Source organism: Macrobrachium nipponense, chromosome 35, assembly GCF_015104395.2.
Source record: "Macrobrachium nipponense isolate FS-2020 chromosome 35, ASM1510439v2, whole genome shotgun sequence".
Classification (NCBI taxonomy): Eukaryota; Metazoa; Arthropoda; class Malacostraca; order Decapoda; family Palaemonidae; genus Macrobrachium; species Macrobrachium nipponense.
Window position 1 is genome coordinate 41721268 of NC_061096.1, and position 14597 is coordinate 41735864.

Genomic DNA, 14597 nt, shown 5'->3' on the forward strand with positions numbered 1-14597 from the left:
ATCAAGTAGCTGTCGTCCCGTGGTTGTTGTACTGGTGTAGTGCAACAATCGCTGTCCAATCTATATTTACTTGTTCTCGTCTCTTTTTTGTAGCAGCATATGGGAGCTACTAACGGATAAAACGGTGAGTTAGTCTGTATCAGACATAAAGTAACAGGAAGTATTGTTTCCCGTTTTCTGTGTTTGCTGTGTTGATGTTGTGTTGTGTTGTGTTTTTGAGGCACCACTCCTGAGAAGCTGCAGTAGCTTTCATTTTTTGCTGTGTTGTTGCTGTTGTTGATGCAACCAAAATGACCCTTAATAATTAGGTAGTCTAGCATTACCTTTAACCTAAATTATCAGCATAACAGACAGTTCACCTTCTACAACCCTTCTTGGATACCTTTGGTACCTTTGGTAAACCATAAATATTACAGGATATAGATGTATAAATTGTCAGTTACATGTACAATATGTCAATATGAGTATTGGCATTGCATATTACCACTAGCCTTTATAACTTGTGGAGTAATATTCAAGTTCCTTTGAGTAAAAATTCAATCATTACTAGGAGTGGTTGTCCATTTTGTGGGGCATGTAGTCATTAAACATCTACTGTCCCTCTCTAATTTATCTTTTAGATTTTTTTCCTACTTTATGTTAGTTTTAAAAACAATTTTTACATGTTTTAGTTAATTTTTATATAAAGTATATTTTATGTTTAGTGTTTTCCTATAAGTGGTATAAACTGGTATAAAATGACATATATTGTAGTTCCTGTGCACTTTTATGTGTCGGACATCATTGTACACTAATAGAAATATTAGCACCAGTTCAATACAATGCACTGCAAGAATTATTGCCTGTTACCAATCTGAAAGTACCTGTTAGTTGCTAATGATCTTACTGAAGTAGCCTTGTCTCAAATTTTTTGTAAATAACCATCCCCCAAACCCAATAAAGTAAACTGCTAATGCTTTAGTGTACTGTAAGAAAAATATAACTTCCCCACTAAAGAAATGAATGGTAAGATTCCTTATTAGTGATTTTCCTGTACATTACTTGGGTTCTTGGTACTCCAGATTACAGAGAGAACGAGCGCAGGCGGCAGAAAGAGAGAAAGTGGGGCAAACGGCGGGCCAGGGGTGCCAGGGACCAGCAGCGGGGGGAGCAGCAGCAGTGGGGGGAGCCGCAGTTCAGCAACCCCTCCCTCCCCCGCCCCTTCTCCATCAGCTCCCTCCAGCACGGGCGGGCCCCTCATCGGAGCACTCCCACCGAGACACCGACCCTTTACTCTCGAGCACAGCCCATGCACCTGACCAGTAAGTTAAAAATCAGTACTATCAAATTCCTTGATAGTTTAATTAGCAGTTCATGTGTGTACTGCAACTGTTGAAGGTTGGCAAAGGTGCTGTGTTTCACTGATTTGTCTACAAGGAAGTTTGTGTGTTTTAAGTATCAACTAAAAGCACAAGTATATAGTACATGTATAAGTACAATAGTATCTTATTTTTAATGCCTTTCTATCATTTAGAAGATGAAGATATTTACAATATCCAGCAATGTTCTTATGATGAATAGATTCTCAAAAGAACATCGTGATATATATTTTATGAATGTACAATCCTGTACCAGATCTAATGTAAATGCAAATATACTTGTATGTAACTTGCAGCAAACAGCAGTGAACTAGCTACTATAATTTAATATAAACTAACAAACCATATGTCTTAACCCTTAAGAGCTGGGGTAAAAATACATATGCAGCACCCCACACCAGGCAAACTTAAAAAACACATCAGTGGAAAGAGGAATGACATGCAATTGCACATGGCATTTAAAATAACATACTACAAAAATTCTCCCTGTCTTCCACAAGAAGTTGAAAATTATTATTTACAATCTCTTGTAAGGGCCTCTTTTACAAGACAGTCGTAGCTTTAACCAAGTTGTACACGTTTTTTCTAATAATTAATTTTATTTGTACAATTATTTATTACAGCTCAGGCAATACCATAACAGATATGAACTAAAATCAGTAGCAAATTCTAAGTAGTATATATTTGTTGTAAGATATTTACGTAAATTTACTGAGATTGAAGAGGCAGTAACTATTTTGGATTATACATGTTTTTTTCTTATATTTCTTTTGCTGTTTCTTTGCAAAATTACAATTGTAAGTGGCATACTATCATAAGACAACTAAAATGAATGGCAACTCTGGGTATATTTGTGGGCAATTAAATAAAAACAAATCATGGGAGAAAGAGAAACACAACATGCGCATTTGCAGTCAAGATCACAAATTGACGATTCACCTACATCTTGATCTGAGCCAATCTAAAAGTTGCCATTAGTGAATTTATGGGCTATAGAAGTAATGGAACCTCTTTCCCGCCCAATTCCTCCAAATCAATGGTGCGTAATATTGATGCTCACCAGGAGGTAATCCATCCACCACTCAAAACCTGATATTCTTACTCTTATGTGGGTATCCATCCATTAAGGGTTAATACGGATTTAGCCAATTTCTTTAGAGTAATATCATGTCATCTTTAGAGAGAAAATTTCACTGGTTAGCATTCTCCTGATACTCCGGCAAAACTAATATTTACTTTGATCAACCAATCATGCACTGTTCTGCCTCTTATTTGTTTTTTATAGTGTGTAATAATACACCTAACAATTCTAAATATCGAATCGAACTGAATACAGGCAGTCCCCGGGTTACGACGGCTCCGGCTTACGACGTTCCAAGGTTACGACGCTTTTTCTTAAATATTCATTGAAAAATCCGCCCTGGGTTACGACGTTTGTTCCGATGTTACGACGCTGACACTTCCGACGCTCCGAGTTAATGACGCTTTTAAAAAACGCATACTATGATAAAAATCCTTTATAGTTTAGCACAGTATATTAATAAAAATAAGTTTCTGGTTAGATTACAACAAAAGTTTTGAGGTTATGGTGATTTTCGACACTTTTTATGTCGTATTTTTCAATGTTTTTTAGTGACGCCTCATATGCGGAACTAGTTTCCGAGCGAATGAATACTAGCTTGGATGTGCAAAGTTTATAACAGTCCAAAAGCGCAAATAATGAACAAATCATTGCTTGTTTCCAGTAATAATAACAGAACTAAGTTTCTGGTTAGATTACAATGCAAATTCCAAGTATCCAAAGAGACATTATCCAGTAATTTGATCAGAGAGAGAGAGAGAGAGAGAGAGAGAGAGAGAGAGAGAGAGAGAGAGAGAGAGAGAGAGAGAGAGAGAGGCGTCTTCTGACGCTCCGAGTTAACAACGCTTTTAAAAAACGCATACTATGATAAAAATCCTTTATAGTTTAGCACAGTATATTAATAAAAATAAGTTTCTGGTTAGATTACAACAAAAATTTTGAGGTTATGATGATTTTCGACACTTTTTATGTCGTATTTTTTAAATTTTTTTTAGTGACACCTCATATGCGGAACTAGTTTCCGAGCGAATGAATACTAGCTTGCGATGCGCAAAGTTTATAACAGTCCAAAAGCGCAAATAATGAAAAAATCATCTGGTTTCCAGTAATAATAACAAAACTAAGTTTCTGGTTAGATTACAACGCAAATTCCAAGTATCCAAAGAGAGACATTATCCAGTAATTTTGATCAGGGGAGAGAGAGAGAGAGAGGAGAGAAGAGAGGAGAGAAGAGAGAGAGAGAGAGATGAGACGAGAGTGAAGAGAGAGCAGAGAGAGGCATCTTGGCAAATGAGATCATTTGCCAATGGTCTTGGGGATTGACGTAACGTTTATTTTCTGAACAGATAAGACAGAGAAGTGTTCGTTTCATTAAACGGCCTCTGACTCATGCCAGTAAAGTTTTGTTGATACTAATAATATAAGCCTATTTAAAGATATGTTTACTTTAATTAGTCTATATGATATGTAAATAGTAATCAACTGTTCTTGTAGCCCTCAAGATTTGGCAAAATCGAAGTATCCAAAGAGAGACATTATCCAGTAATTTGATGAGAGAGAGAGAGAGAGAGAGAGAGAGAGAGAGAGAGAGAGAGAGAGAGAGAGAGAGAGAGAGAGAGAGAGAGAGAGAGAGAGAGAGAGTGTCTTGGCAACAATGGTCTTGGGGATTGACGTAACATTTATTTTCTGAACAGATAAGACAGAGAAGTGTTCGTTTCATTAAACGGCCTCTGACTCATGCCAGTAAATGTTTTGTTGATACTAACATATAAGCCTATTTACAGATACGTTTACTTTAATTAGTATATATGATACGTAAATAGTAATCAACTGTTCTTGTAGCCCTCAAGATTTGGCAAAATCACTCCAGGTTGTACATAAAACTTCAAGAATGTAGTGTCACCAGAGGATTACAATACGTAGTTTTTACCTTCAAGAACCAGCATTTTTTTATGAAAATAACTCCAGGTTACATAAAACTACAGGAAACAACATGTAGTGTAACCAAAGGATTATAAGTAAGGTTTTTATAACTTTTTATTAGTTTAAGACATTTTTCCGTCGTTCCGGCTTGCAACGATTTTCGGGTTACGACGCGTCTTAAGAACGGAACCCCCGTCGTAACCCGGGGACTGCCTGTATAGCATTTGGGCCAAAGGACAAGCACTGGGACCAATGAGGTCATTCTCAGCTGAAACGGAAATTGAAAGGTGTAACAGGAGGAAAACCTCACAGTTGCACAATAAATCAATGGTTAGAAGAGGGTGGAAAGTACGATGAAAGAGAGGATATGAAAGGAAGTAGAGTGAAAGGAACAAAATGAGTTGGAACAGAAACTAAAATCTTTTCAAGGTCAATATTTGCATTGCAGCAATTGAGAAAGGTGCTGTGCCTGATTTCTTTAGTTGCCAGGAGGTATCTACCTCCAAGAATTTTCTGTATTGGCAAAAATTTTTCATTAACCTCAAGCTTGTCAGCTTGTCAGTTTCATGGGAACAAGCTCTCAAGCTTTTGCTTTGCAGGTGCCCCAGGCAACAGCAGAAACAAAAAATCTCTAGGTAAGCTAACATTGAGTCTTGCAGAATTTACACTTATTTTCATCAAGGTGGTGGCCTCTTTAAATACGTAGTATTTTCTGAGTGGCTGTACTGTAATAATACTTTACAATGCCAAGACAAATGTACATATGTCAACTATTAGTATTTTCATTTACTGCATTTGTTTTTTTCTTATCTCCTTTTTTATAATAAAGACTGTTCTGTGGAAGTTTGCCTTAAAAGCCAGTGGCCTTTTATACATGTTTTATTTAAAATATTTGCTAATGTTGAATAATAAAGGGATTTTGACGTAGGGAAAATCTATTTCTGGGCGAGGAAGCCGTGTCGCCCAGTGAAATATGTCTCCTTTAGCACCATTTCTAGTAAAATATTGCTATAGTACCAGAGAACTGCTAAATTGGACATGTCAGAAACCTCTGACTCGCTCACCTATATAAAAGGTGTCAGTATAAAACTGGGGCGAGTGTTAAACACTACCACAGCAACCCCTCCAATTAGCTTTTTCCTCATCAAAAGACCCTAAATACGGGGAGCCGACCCATAGGTCACACCCAGCTACCCCGTTGAAGGCGTCTGTGACGTCATACTTATCGATAGCATTGAAGCTTGGTGCATAGCAAGGGGGGGGGAAAGAAACCAGGGGGGGATTTCACTGGGCGACACGGCTTCCTTGCCCAGAAATAGATTTTTCCTACGTCAAAATCCCTTTTCTGGGATCAGCCGTGTCGCTCCGTGAAATTGGACCAGAGAAACACCAAGCTACATCCCCCTGAAATGAAATACAATATTAATTTGAACTCAGAAGGGTTAAAGAAGTCAAAAATTAGTCTAGAATTGGAAAAATACAATTTATTATTTACAAAAAACGTCATATAGCAATAACGTGTCAACAAAACACACACATAATAAAATAATTACCAATAATTTGTATAAAAGTAACACTGTACATCAATTCTAATAACAAAGACATTTGCTGAGGTAGGTAGAATGTTAATGAGGCTGGCATAATGGAAAAGATTCATATGACACAAGGACAGTACTATATTGATGTTGTAGCAGGAGACACTGGTCTCCCTACAGCTATTGCATGATATTTTAGATCCTCCAAAGACTTAAGGTAATGCTTTTTGAAAACCGAGGGTGACTTCCAACCGGTATACTTCTTTAGATCATCAAAGTTCATATATTTGAAGAAATTTACAGAAGTTGCTATAGCCCGAATGTCATGCACCTTGGGAAATGACCCTGGGCTGGCTTTCTTGATAAAATACAAAATCTGCTGCCTAATGCCCTTTAGAGATATCGTACCACCACCGTTTCTAATGAAAAGGGGGCCTTCGGAATAGGTAGATGTTCTAGATAAATAGTACTTAAGAGTATTAACAGGACATAAGATGGATCTTGCGGAAGCGGAACAATCTTCCATGGAGACCACCTTACCAAAGGGTCTTCATTCTTAGCCAGAAATTCTTTATTTGGCGAAAGCAACACGTCACCCGAAGAAAGGAACTCTATATGCCCTTGGTCCCTAGATAAAGATGACAGCTCCGAAATCCTGGCACCTGAAGCCAGACTGAATAAAAACAGTGTCTTACGTAAAATGGTTTGGTAATCACATTTGAAGTTGTCTGTTTCCGAGGCCAACCTGAGAACATCGTTAAGAAACCATGACACTGACGACAGCCTGTGAATGGGCCGCAGGCGTGCACATGCCCTTGGGATTGAGGTGAAATAAGACTCAAATTAGATTTATACCAAACCCGAGAAGAAAAATCTTTTTCAGAGCTGACTTAGTGGTTGTTATTGTGGCAGCTGCCAAGCCTTGTTCGAACAGAGTCCTGAAGAAGGTTATAGCCACGTTCATTGTCATTACCTTGATATTTGATTCCCTGAGAAAAGTAGACTTCTTAACTGCTGAATCATACTGGCGAAGTGTAGATTCCCTTTTGTCTGACTCCAAGAACAAAATGTTCTGTGGATCAATGTCCCCTACTCTCCTACCCACAAACTTCATGAAATCCATAAAGTTAGGGTTTTGTGAAGACCTGAGGAATCGAACACAGTCCTCATTTGAACTTGTTGCGACAGCCTCAAGTCCGGGAGAGGGTGAGGACAAAGACCTAGTTCCAGGAGAAGGGGAAACCAATTGCTCTTGGGCCAGTGAGGAGCTATGAGAGCTACCTGACCTTTGAAGGATCTCAACTTGTGCAGCACCTTCAGGAGAAATCTACTTGCTTAATGAAAAATGATAAGAAACGGCAAGCGGACGAAAAGAAAAAAGGGAAAAATATCTGAATGACATATACCAAACTTGAAAAGAAAAGGGATAAGGGTGGATATACGGCGAAGCACGTAACAAGGAAACGTGCTCGAATGCAGACCCCCGTGAAAAACATGAAAATAATGAAAATAACAAAAAACATAAACGAAAACAGGATCGACAAAAAAACCGCCACCCAAGACATAAATAAAATATGTACTGAAAAATCACATGATACGAGCAGGAAGGAAGCCCACTCGAAACTGGAACAAAACAAGGGTACGCCGTAATGGCGACTCGCCGTCGCCCGCAACGGTAAAGTGACGCCTAACAAAACCCTAAATAAAGACAAAACGAAAGGCAAATTCACTCCCTAAATATTGAAAAAAGGTGAACCAGTACTTAACTTGGGTGAAGAGGCAGATTGATGATCCATAACGATAAATAATACGAAACAAAGAAATAAGAACAGATAGCTAAAAACGAGCGTGCGAACACGATGAAGCTTTCGTTGCACGCATGAGGCTATCGTTAAGTATGACGTCACAGACGCCTTCAACGGGGTAGCTGGGTGTGACCTATGGGTCGGCTCCCCGTATTTAGGGTCTTTTGATGAGGAAAAGGCTAATTGGAGGGGTTGCTGTGGTAGTGTTTAACACTCGCCCCAGTTTTATACCGACACCTTTTATTTAGGTGAGTGAGTCAGAGGTTTCTGACATGTCCAATTTAGCAGTTCTCTGGTACTATAGCAATATTTTACTAGAAATGGTGCTAAAGGAGACATATTTCACGGAGCGACATGGCTGAGCCCAGAAATACAATAATACACTACATTTTCCTGGAGCCCAAATTGACAAACAACAGTGTTATGGCCACTGATCAGGGTAGAAAACTTCAACTTTAGAGAAAAATCTTTGTAGGAGTTAAAATCTAATCTGAGAGGTCAACTTCAAAAGGGATTTGGAATACTAAATTATTATTTTGAAGCGATACACCTGCCAGACTCTCAAAGAACAATCATTACCAGGATAGAAGTGAAATATGGACGAAATTAACACTCAGTAATCTCTTCAAAGCTGAAGCTGTTGTAAGAATAATTTAGTACAAGTTATCTCTGATTTTACCACTGCCAAAACAGATGTCAAGTCTAATGTTTGAGTACGTACATTGTGAAATGCTGAAGAGGATTAATTTGAGCAAGATCTTTATCAATGTCAAGTAGGTTTCCTTGCTATACAACCTGTTTGGTCTTCTTTCTGACAAGAAAGGTTATGACAAGAGTCAACATATTTACGGTCATACACAATATCAAGTTGTATGGGTTTATGGTTCAGTTTTTATGACCCTTCATTAAACCTGAGGCCAACTTTATGATCTTCAAGCTCATGTATCCAATTGACTAAATTTTTCCATTTAAACCCTTTTGTTTCCAGACTCAAGTCTTTAGTTCTTTGAGACTAAGCACACCTGTCCTCCTTGAACCTCCGCCACATTTTTTTTTACTAATGCCAGAGCCCTCTTGGGTCTTTGTTTCTAGATTGGTTCTGGGCACTTTCTTCAAAAGTAGTTACTCTGCATTGATATACATCATGCTTCACTAAGTCACCATAGTGCAAAAGATGTCTTCTAACATTTCCTTTGTTTTGGCATTCAATAAAATTGTTATCTCTTCTAAGATGACTTGTCCAACAGCCTGCTTCTACTTATTGGGTAATGAATGGAATAAGAATTTATTTCTTCAGTGCCCCATGTTTAGCAATCTGATACCGGTACAGTGGTCCCCCGTATTCCCGGGGGATGCGTACCAGACCCCCCGTGAATAGTTAGAACCCGCGAAGAGTTGGAACCCCTATAAAAACGCTGAAAACAGCCTATTTTATTAGTTAAAACTCAAGAAAAACCCACTAAAAATGTTTATACTTGGTTTTCTTCATAGTTTTATCACAAAAGTGCATTTTATGATGAAATTGATAAAAAAAAACCCATGAATTTTTGGATATTTCTCATAGAAAAAGACCGTGAATATGCAAATTTTCCACGAATAATGCGGGGAAACGTTCCCGAGAGAAATCCATGAATGTGTGAGTCCTCGAATCCGGAGAGCGTGAATACAGGGGGGTCCGCTGTATAAAGAAGTAAATTTATTCATAACGATAAAAGCCATCCTTCAGTGATATTTTCAAATTCTTCCACAAAGGGACGATTCAAGCTGATATTTCTTCATACAAAGTCTAACAAGAAAGTACAACCAAGGTAGCAAATACGTACCTAGTACAATTAATTGACTTACCAACTAGGTAAAAATTCCTTTCTTTCCTTCATTTCTTTCCGAGTTAATGCAGACTGAAGATTTTGTTTCCTAAGATACTTTGTTAACCGCCCTCTGTATGGGTATGGCATCACAGGAATAATAGCAGAATCACCTACGGAAAAAAAAAATGTTATCGTGAAATCTGTCATTTCTGTTTTAGCTTGGAGCCTAACATTCAAGAGCCTCCTATTCTGAAATATTAGATTTCATCTTTATTATCTTCAACTATGTAATGTGATAAATATCAAATTTTTAAACCAATTTGTATTAATTCCTAGGTATACAAACCATTCTTTTACAAAGGAGTATTCTTCAATGCAAGCTGAAATCACCCATTGTAACTAGGGGGTGGGTGGGTGAGTTGGGGGGAAATTCCCACTCACCTGCTATCACCAAGGTCTTTTTCCCCCTTGGTATCAAGAAAGTAAGTGGGGTGGGTGAGGTGGGATTATAATAAAGGGCCTGGTTTGTATACCTAAGAAAAATACAAATTGCTTAAAAAAAATACAATTGTTCATACAAGAATACAAACCATTGCCTTGTGTGTAGGAGACTTACTTATTAAGGCATTTTCCTATTACAGTCATGAGGAGAGGATCACTGACTCTTGTACCTTCTATGCAGTCTTGCCTAGGGATGCAAGACTGATAGGGCCCTAAGCCAGAATTACAGGTTTCTGAACTCTCACTCTGGGAGAACTTTGGAGAACAAAGTGCTGTCCCACAGATAAGGCATTACAGGTTGGAAGGCAGCCATTTTCTGGGTCAATCAAATTTGGTCTCATGTAATTGTGGGTGCATTGTGACAAATGTAGCTTTCTAGCAGAGACGCCTATGTTTTCAATACAAACCTATCATTTATATCATCCTGCATCCCATACCTGCTACTGCTTGCAACTTTAATCTAGACTGTACAACAAAAATTAATATTTTTGCTTGCTTAAGACCCAGGATCATTGATAGCATGTGAGCAGTACATCTATCTAGCTGGTATATATTCTTGTTTAATTTGAAACTGGGAATATGTCAAGCATTCATGGGTTTGTACTGAAAAAATTAATTGTATAGGAAGGACTTCTATGTCATAATAAACTTTCCCTATTGGTTTTTCAGAACTGACCATCAGGACTGTCATTGAAGCCATTGGAAAGGAGAATTGCCAAGTATCCACGGAAAAAGGCAAGCTGAATCTTAAACGTCGATGGTCAAGTGTTTCATGTGGACAGGGCCTGACTAATGTATCAAGGCTGAGTGTTCATAGTGGTGCATCATTACAGTGGATGGAGCTGCCAAGGGCTCTCTAATCAAGATGATATATGTGATTTTGTAGTTGGTAATGTGTAGCCACACCCACTGTGGACATTATTGATGCAGGGAAAAAGGACAGAATAAACTCTGCCACTGTGTGTGCTCCAGCTCTAGTGACCTTAACAAGTCAAAAGAATGTTTATTTGCAATGTGATTTGCCTTTCTGATAGCAAAGCTATATAGTCATTTCAGTGCATGTGTAAGGGAATTTATAATTTTCATGAATGTAACTGTATAATGGTTGTAGAAAATTTATAATGTATTATGCTGCAAACCAGTTTCTAAATTCAGTGTCAGCATACATAAAATGTGCTGACTCAGAGCTACCACCACTGCCTTTTATGATGATTTGCTTAAAAGGGAGTTTTAACCTGAACATCGTTGCTTACATCCCCAGATGAAATGAAAGGAAAACTGTTAATGAAACATTATCGTACATCCTCAGAGCAACAATTCTTCATGCTGACAGTATTATATTTTTATCAAGCAAAACTAATTCTCATATCCTAACGTTGTTCTTGAATCTCATACTACCTCATTTACAAAGTACTTTACTCTTGATTAGTATTTGTTGTGTAAAATAAACAAAAAATGCATTGTTAATGTTATGTCTAAAATCTTTGTCCCAAGGAAACTTGTAACCCTAAACCAATTGTGAATGATATTTAAATTACAAGAGCTTTAATATAATCATGACATTCTATGCAATATCACTTAATTAGTTCAAAAGTATTCAGTTGCCATATAAATTTAAATTTTCAAATACATTATTTCAATATGAGAATTATAAGATAATGACATCTATGCAATGATTATAAAATTATTACATTGTAATTATTAGAACCTCAATACTATTTCCTAGATTTTTTAGGTTTCTGCAAACAGTACAGTATTAACATTTAAAAATTAAACAAGCTTATACTGGTGGTTTATAAGAATCCAGATAAAGGTTATTTACATAATACAATATAACATAATTGCACTACAATATAATGTACAATAAGTTAATGGATGTTTATTCATTTTAATAGTATTTTTGGAACCTGCCAACAAAACGTATGTACTACATAAATTTCACCTAAATTCTGAGCATAATATGCAGTCCATTTATACTTGGATGTACAGTACATTTTGCTAATTTTACTAAGTATCTTTTTAAAGCTCCTCTAATTATTATTTCCTTTTAATAGCATGTTAGTTATTTTTTAGCCAATCACCACAAATGACCTTAAAAGACGAAATAAGTGAAGGTTATGCGACAGTTTGCATTTGTCGTAAGTTGTCATCAGACACTTACACAACAAGCCTCACTTACTCAATACTGTAAATGGCAATGACAGCCCTACCAGTAATTAATGATTACTACCAATACTATATGTATAAGTTGACTTGCAAATTTGTGTATACAGTACTTACATTACAGAATTATATCACCAGTTTACGAGAATTTCAATTCCAAAGCACTGACTAGGAATTCCACTGTACTGAAGTAGTACAACACTGTATGTATGACTATTATTATCAATTAAAAAAATTTATTATTTGTTAGGCAATCATTCTATGTATTGTACATGCACACCATCTAAGTTGCCCTTACCTTTTATCTGCATACACTTTTAATTATTCATCCAAGAGGTAGTCACCAGTATATATATTAACTGTCTTTGTCAATACAATTTTGATAATTAAAAACTTATTGTTATTAATGTTCACTGTTCATTAATTAGTACTTCTGTTATAAAACATCAGTGTATTTCAAGTTATCAGAAAGTGCTGGAATGTTAAAAATTATACTAAGTGATGAATAATTATCTATGGTTTTTCACTTTTCACTGTTATTGTGGAACATTCAACAGGTATCTAGCATTGCATTACAGTAAATTTACTTTTTATCAAAATATAAAAGGGCTAAATATATCTCTGTGGACAACACTCATCTGATGGGGAACTGCTTTTTGAAAACATTGTCAGTTTTTTAAAACCAGTTAACTAATTACAGCGTTGTACAAATTATTCCCATGCATCACTGTAGCCAGAATAGTGCATAAAACAGGAAGGCTTATATGGCAATAATACAGCATAATGTTATTGAAGATAAGTTCTTCCATAATATTACTTTGGCCTTAATATTTGTTTGAAAATGTGTATTTAAAGTGTTTATACATAATTATTGTCAGAAAAAAACTATTTTTAAAATTGATATACTTGATATTCAGTGTCATCAGAATAGATGGAAACTTTTCCCTTATATTTTGACATATGAATTTCTTATATACTTAGAGAAGATAGCTTGAGCTACTGTGCTTTCAGTGAGCATTGTTAAAGTTGAGCAAGTGAAGCTTACTGATCCATATATTGTACGTGTTATCAGGATTGAATCAGCCTGCGTGAAGGGTAAGAACAAGTTCACTGCATCATTGAGCATGTTCAATGCATCACTGAGCATGTTCATTGCATCATTCACTGTTGGTTGAGGCTGAACGGAAAAAAATTCAGTAAACATCACACTGTTGAAGTTATGGTACAAAACAGTCCAGGGTGTTTGAGGGCTGCATCCCCCCCTACCCTCCCATGAAGAGCACTGGTACAAGAGCTCTGGTGTGGCACTTGTGGTGTTTTGTGGTTCAAGAAAGAGGCCGGTCCTCCCAGTGCCACAGAGTCCTGGTTTCTTGTAGTGGGTGGTTCACCAAGACACCTCAACTAGTCCCCCCTTCCCCTCCCCCATCCCTCCCCTTGTAGCCATCAGTTAGTAACCTACCCACATTTTTCTACTAGATGAACATTAGTTAGGCATTATGCTTTTTAATGAAAATAGAGAAGGGAAGTATTTTTCATTCTGCAGTGCTTGATTTAATCTTCCCCAAGGAATATCTATTTTTCTTGCTCGAAAACAAAAGATTATACTCTAAGGGCCATGAATATTGCTGGATGTCTGACCAGTCTAGGTCCATTTTCTCTTATTCATAATAGCTAATTATGTAGAGACATACCAGCTTATAGAATTACTAATCTCTAGACTCAAAGTATATGCTTATTTTTCTTTACTGATTTCTCTCTTTGAGTCTAGAGATCTTCTTGTCTTCTTCATTGCTCTACAATATACTGTATAGAGTATTTAACTGCTCTACAATATACTGTATAGAGTATTTAACTGCTCTATAATATACTATATAGAATATTTGATCCCAAGAGTGTTTTTTGCATGATGTTTGATTCACCCTTGTGATCAACTGTTTATTTTTCCCCCCGTCTCATTCCTCTCTGAAGAGTCAGAAGCTTGGCAGAGTGGCTTATTATTATAAAAAAAATAGTAGATTGCAAGATCTACAACATTTATTTTGTTGTGAATTTTAGAAATTCACTGCCAGCATTTATTTTGAAACTTAGCCCAAAAGTATTAACAGTCGCTGTATGTAGACAGCAGCAAAAGTTCACACTATTTTCATTATAAGACAAACTGTAGGAAATTCAGCATAGAAATAAAAACTAACTATTTTTCATTGGAGTCATGGTTCATAAAGTTATGTAAATGCACTTCCTATGAAACTGAGATCTTTCAAGATTCTAATCACCAGTATTTGTAGTTATGATCATATCCTATTTCCAATTTGAGGAGATATGCTGCATCAATTGCCTTTCAATTTAAGTTCATAAACAAAGCAAGCACTCTTAACACTTTCTTGATCACATGGAGAAAACAAAGATATTTTACTCGTAGTTGA

The 14597-nt window shown here is 36.7% G+C and overlaps 1 protein-coding gene and 1 long non-coding RNA gene across 10 annotated transcripts in view; one reads left to right on the forward strand and one right to left on the reverse strand.

Moving 5' to 3' along the window:
* The window catches only part of LOC135208674 (calmodulin-binding transcription activator 2-like), a 579281-nt gene extending 568438 nt beyond the window's left edge, over positions 1–10843 (forward strand). For 8 of the 9 annotated variants that reach the window (XM_064241109.1, XM_064241106.1, XM_064241112.1 and 5 more), the window contains 3 exons: positions 94–124; positions 1062–1301; positions 10681–10819. In XM_064241109.1, coding sequence (XP_064097179.1) covers positions 94–124; positions 1062–1298 — 268 coding nt within the window. In that variant the 3' untranslated portion in view covers positions 1299–1301; positions 10681–10819. Of the gene's footprint in view, positions 1–93; positions 125–1061; positions 1302–10680 lie in introns of all 9 variants that reach the window. The other variant, XM_064241108.1, reaches the window with a different exon arrangement.
* The window catches only part of LOC135208676 (uncharacterized), a 67589-nt gene that overhangs the window by 12456 nt on the left and 40536 nt on the right, over positions 1–14597 (reverse strand). Inside the window, exon 3 of the long non-coding RNA XR_010313198.1 lies at positions 9548–9680. This is a non-coding gene — a long non-coding RNA (uncharacterized LOC135208676). The remainder of the gene's footprint in view (positions 1–9547; positions 9681–14597) is intronic.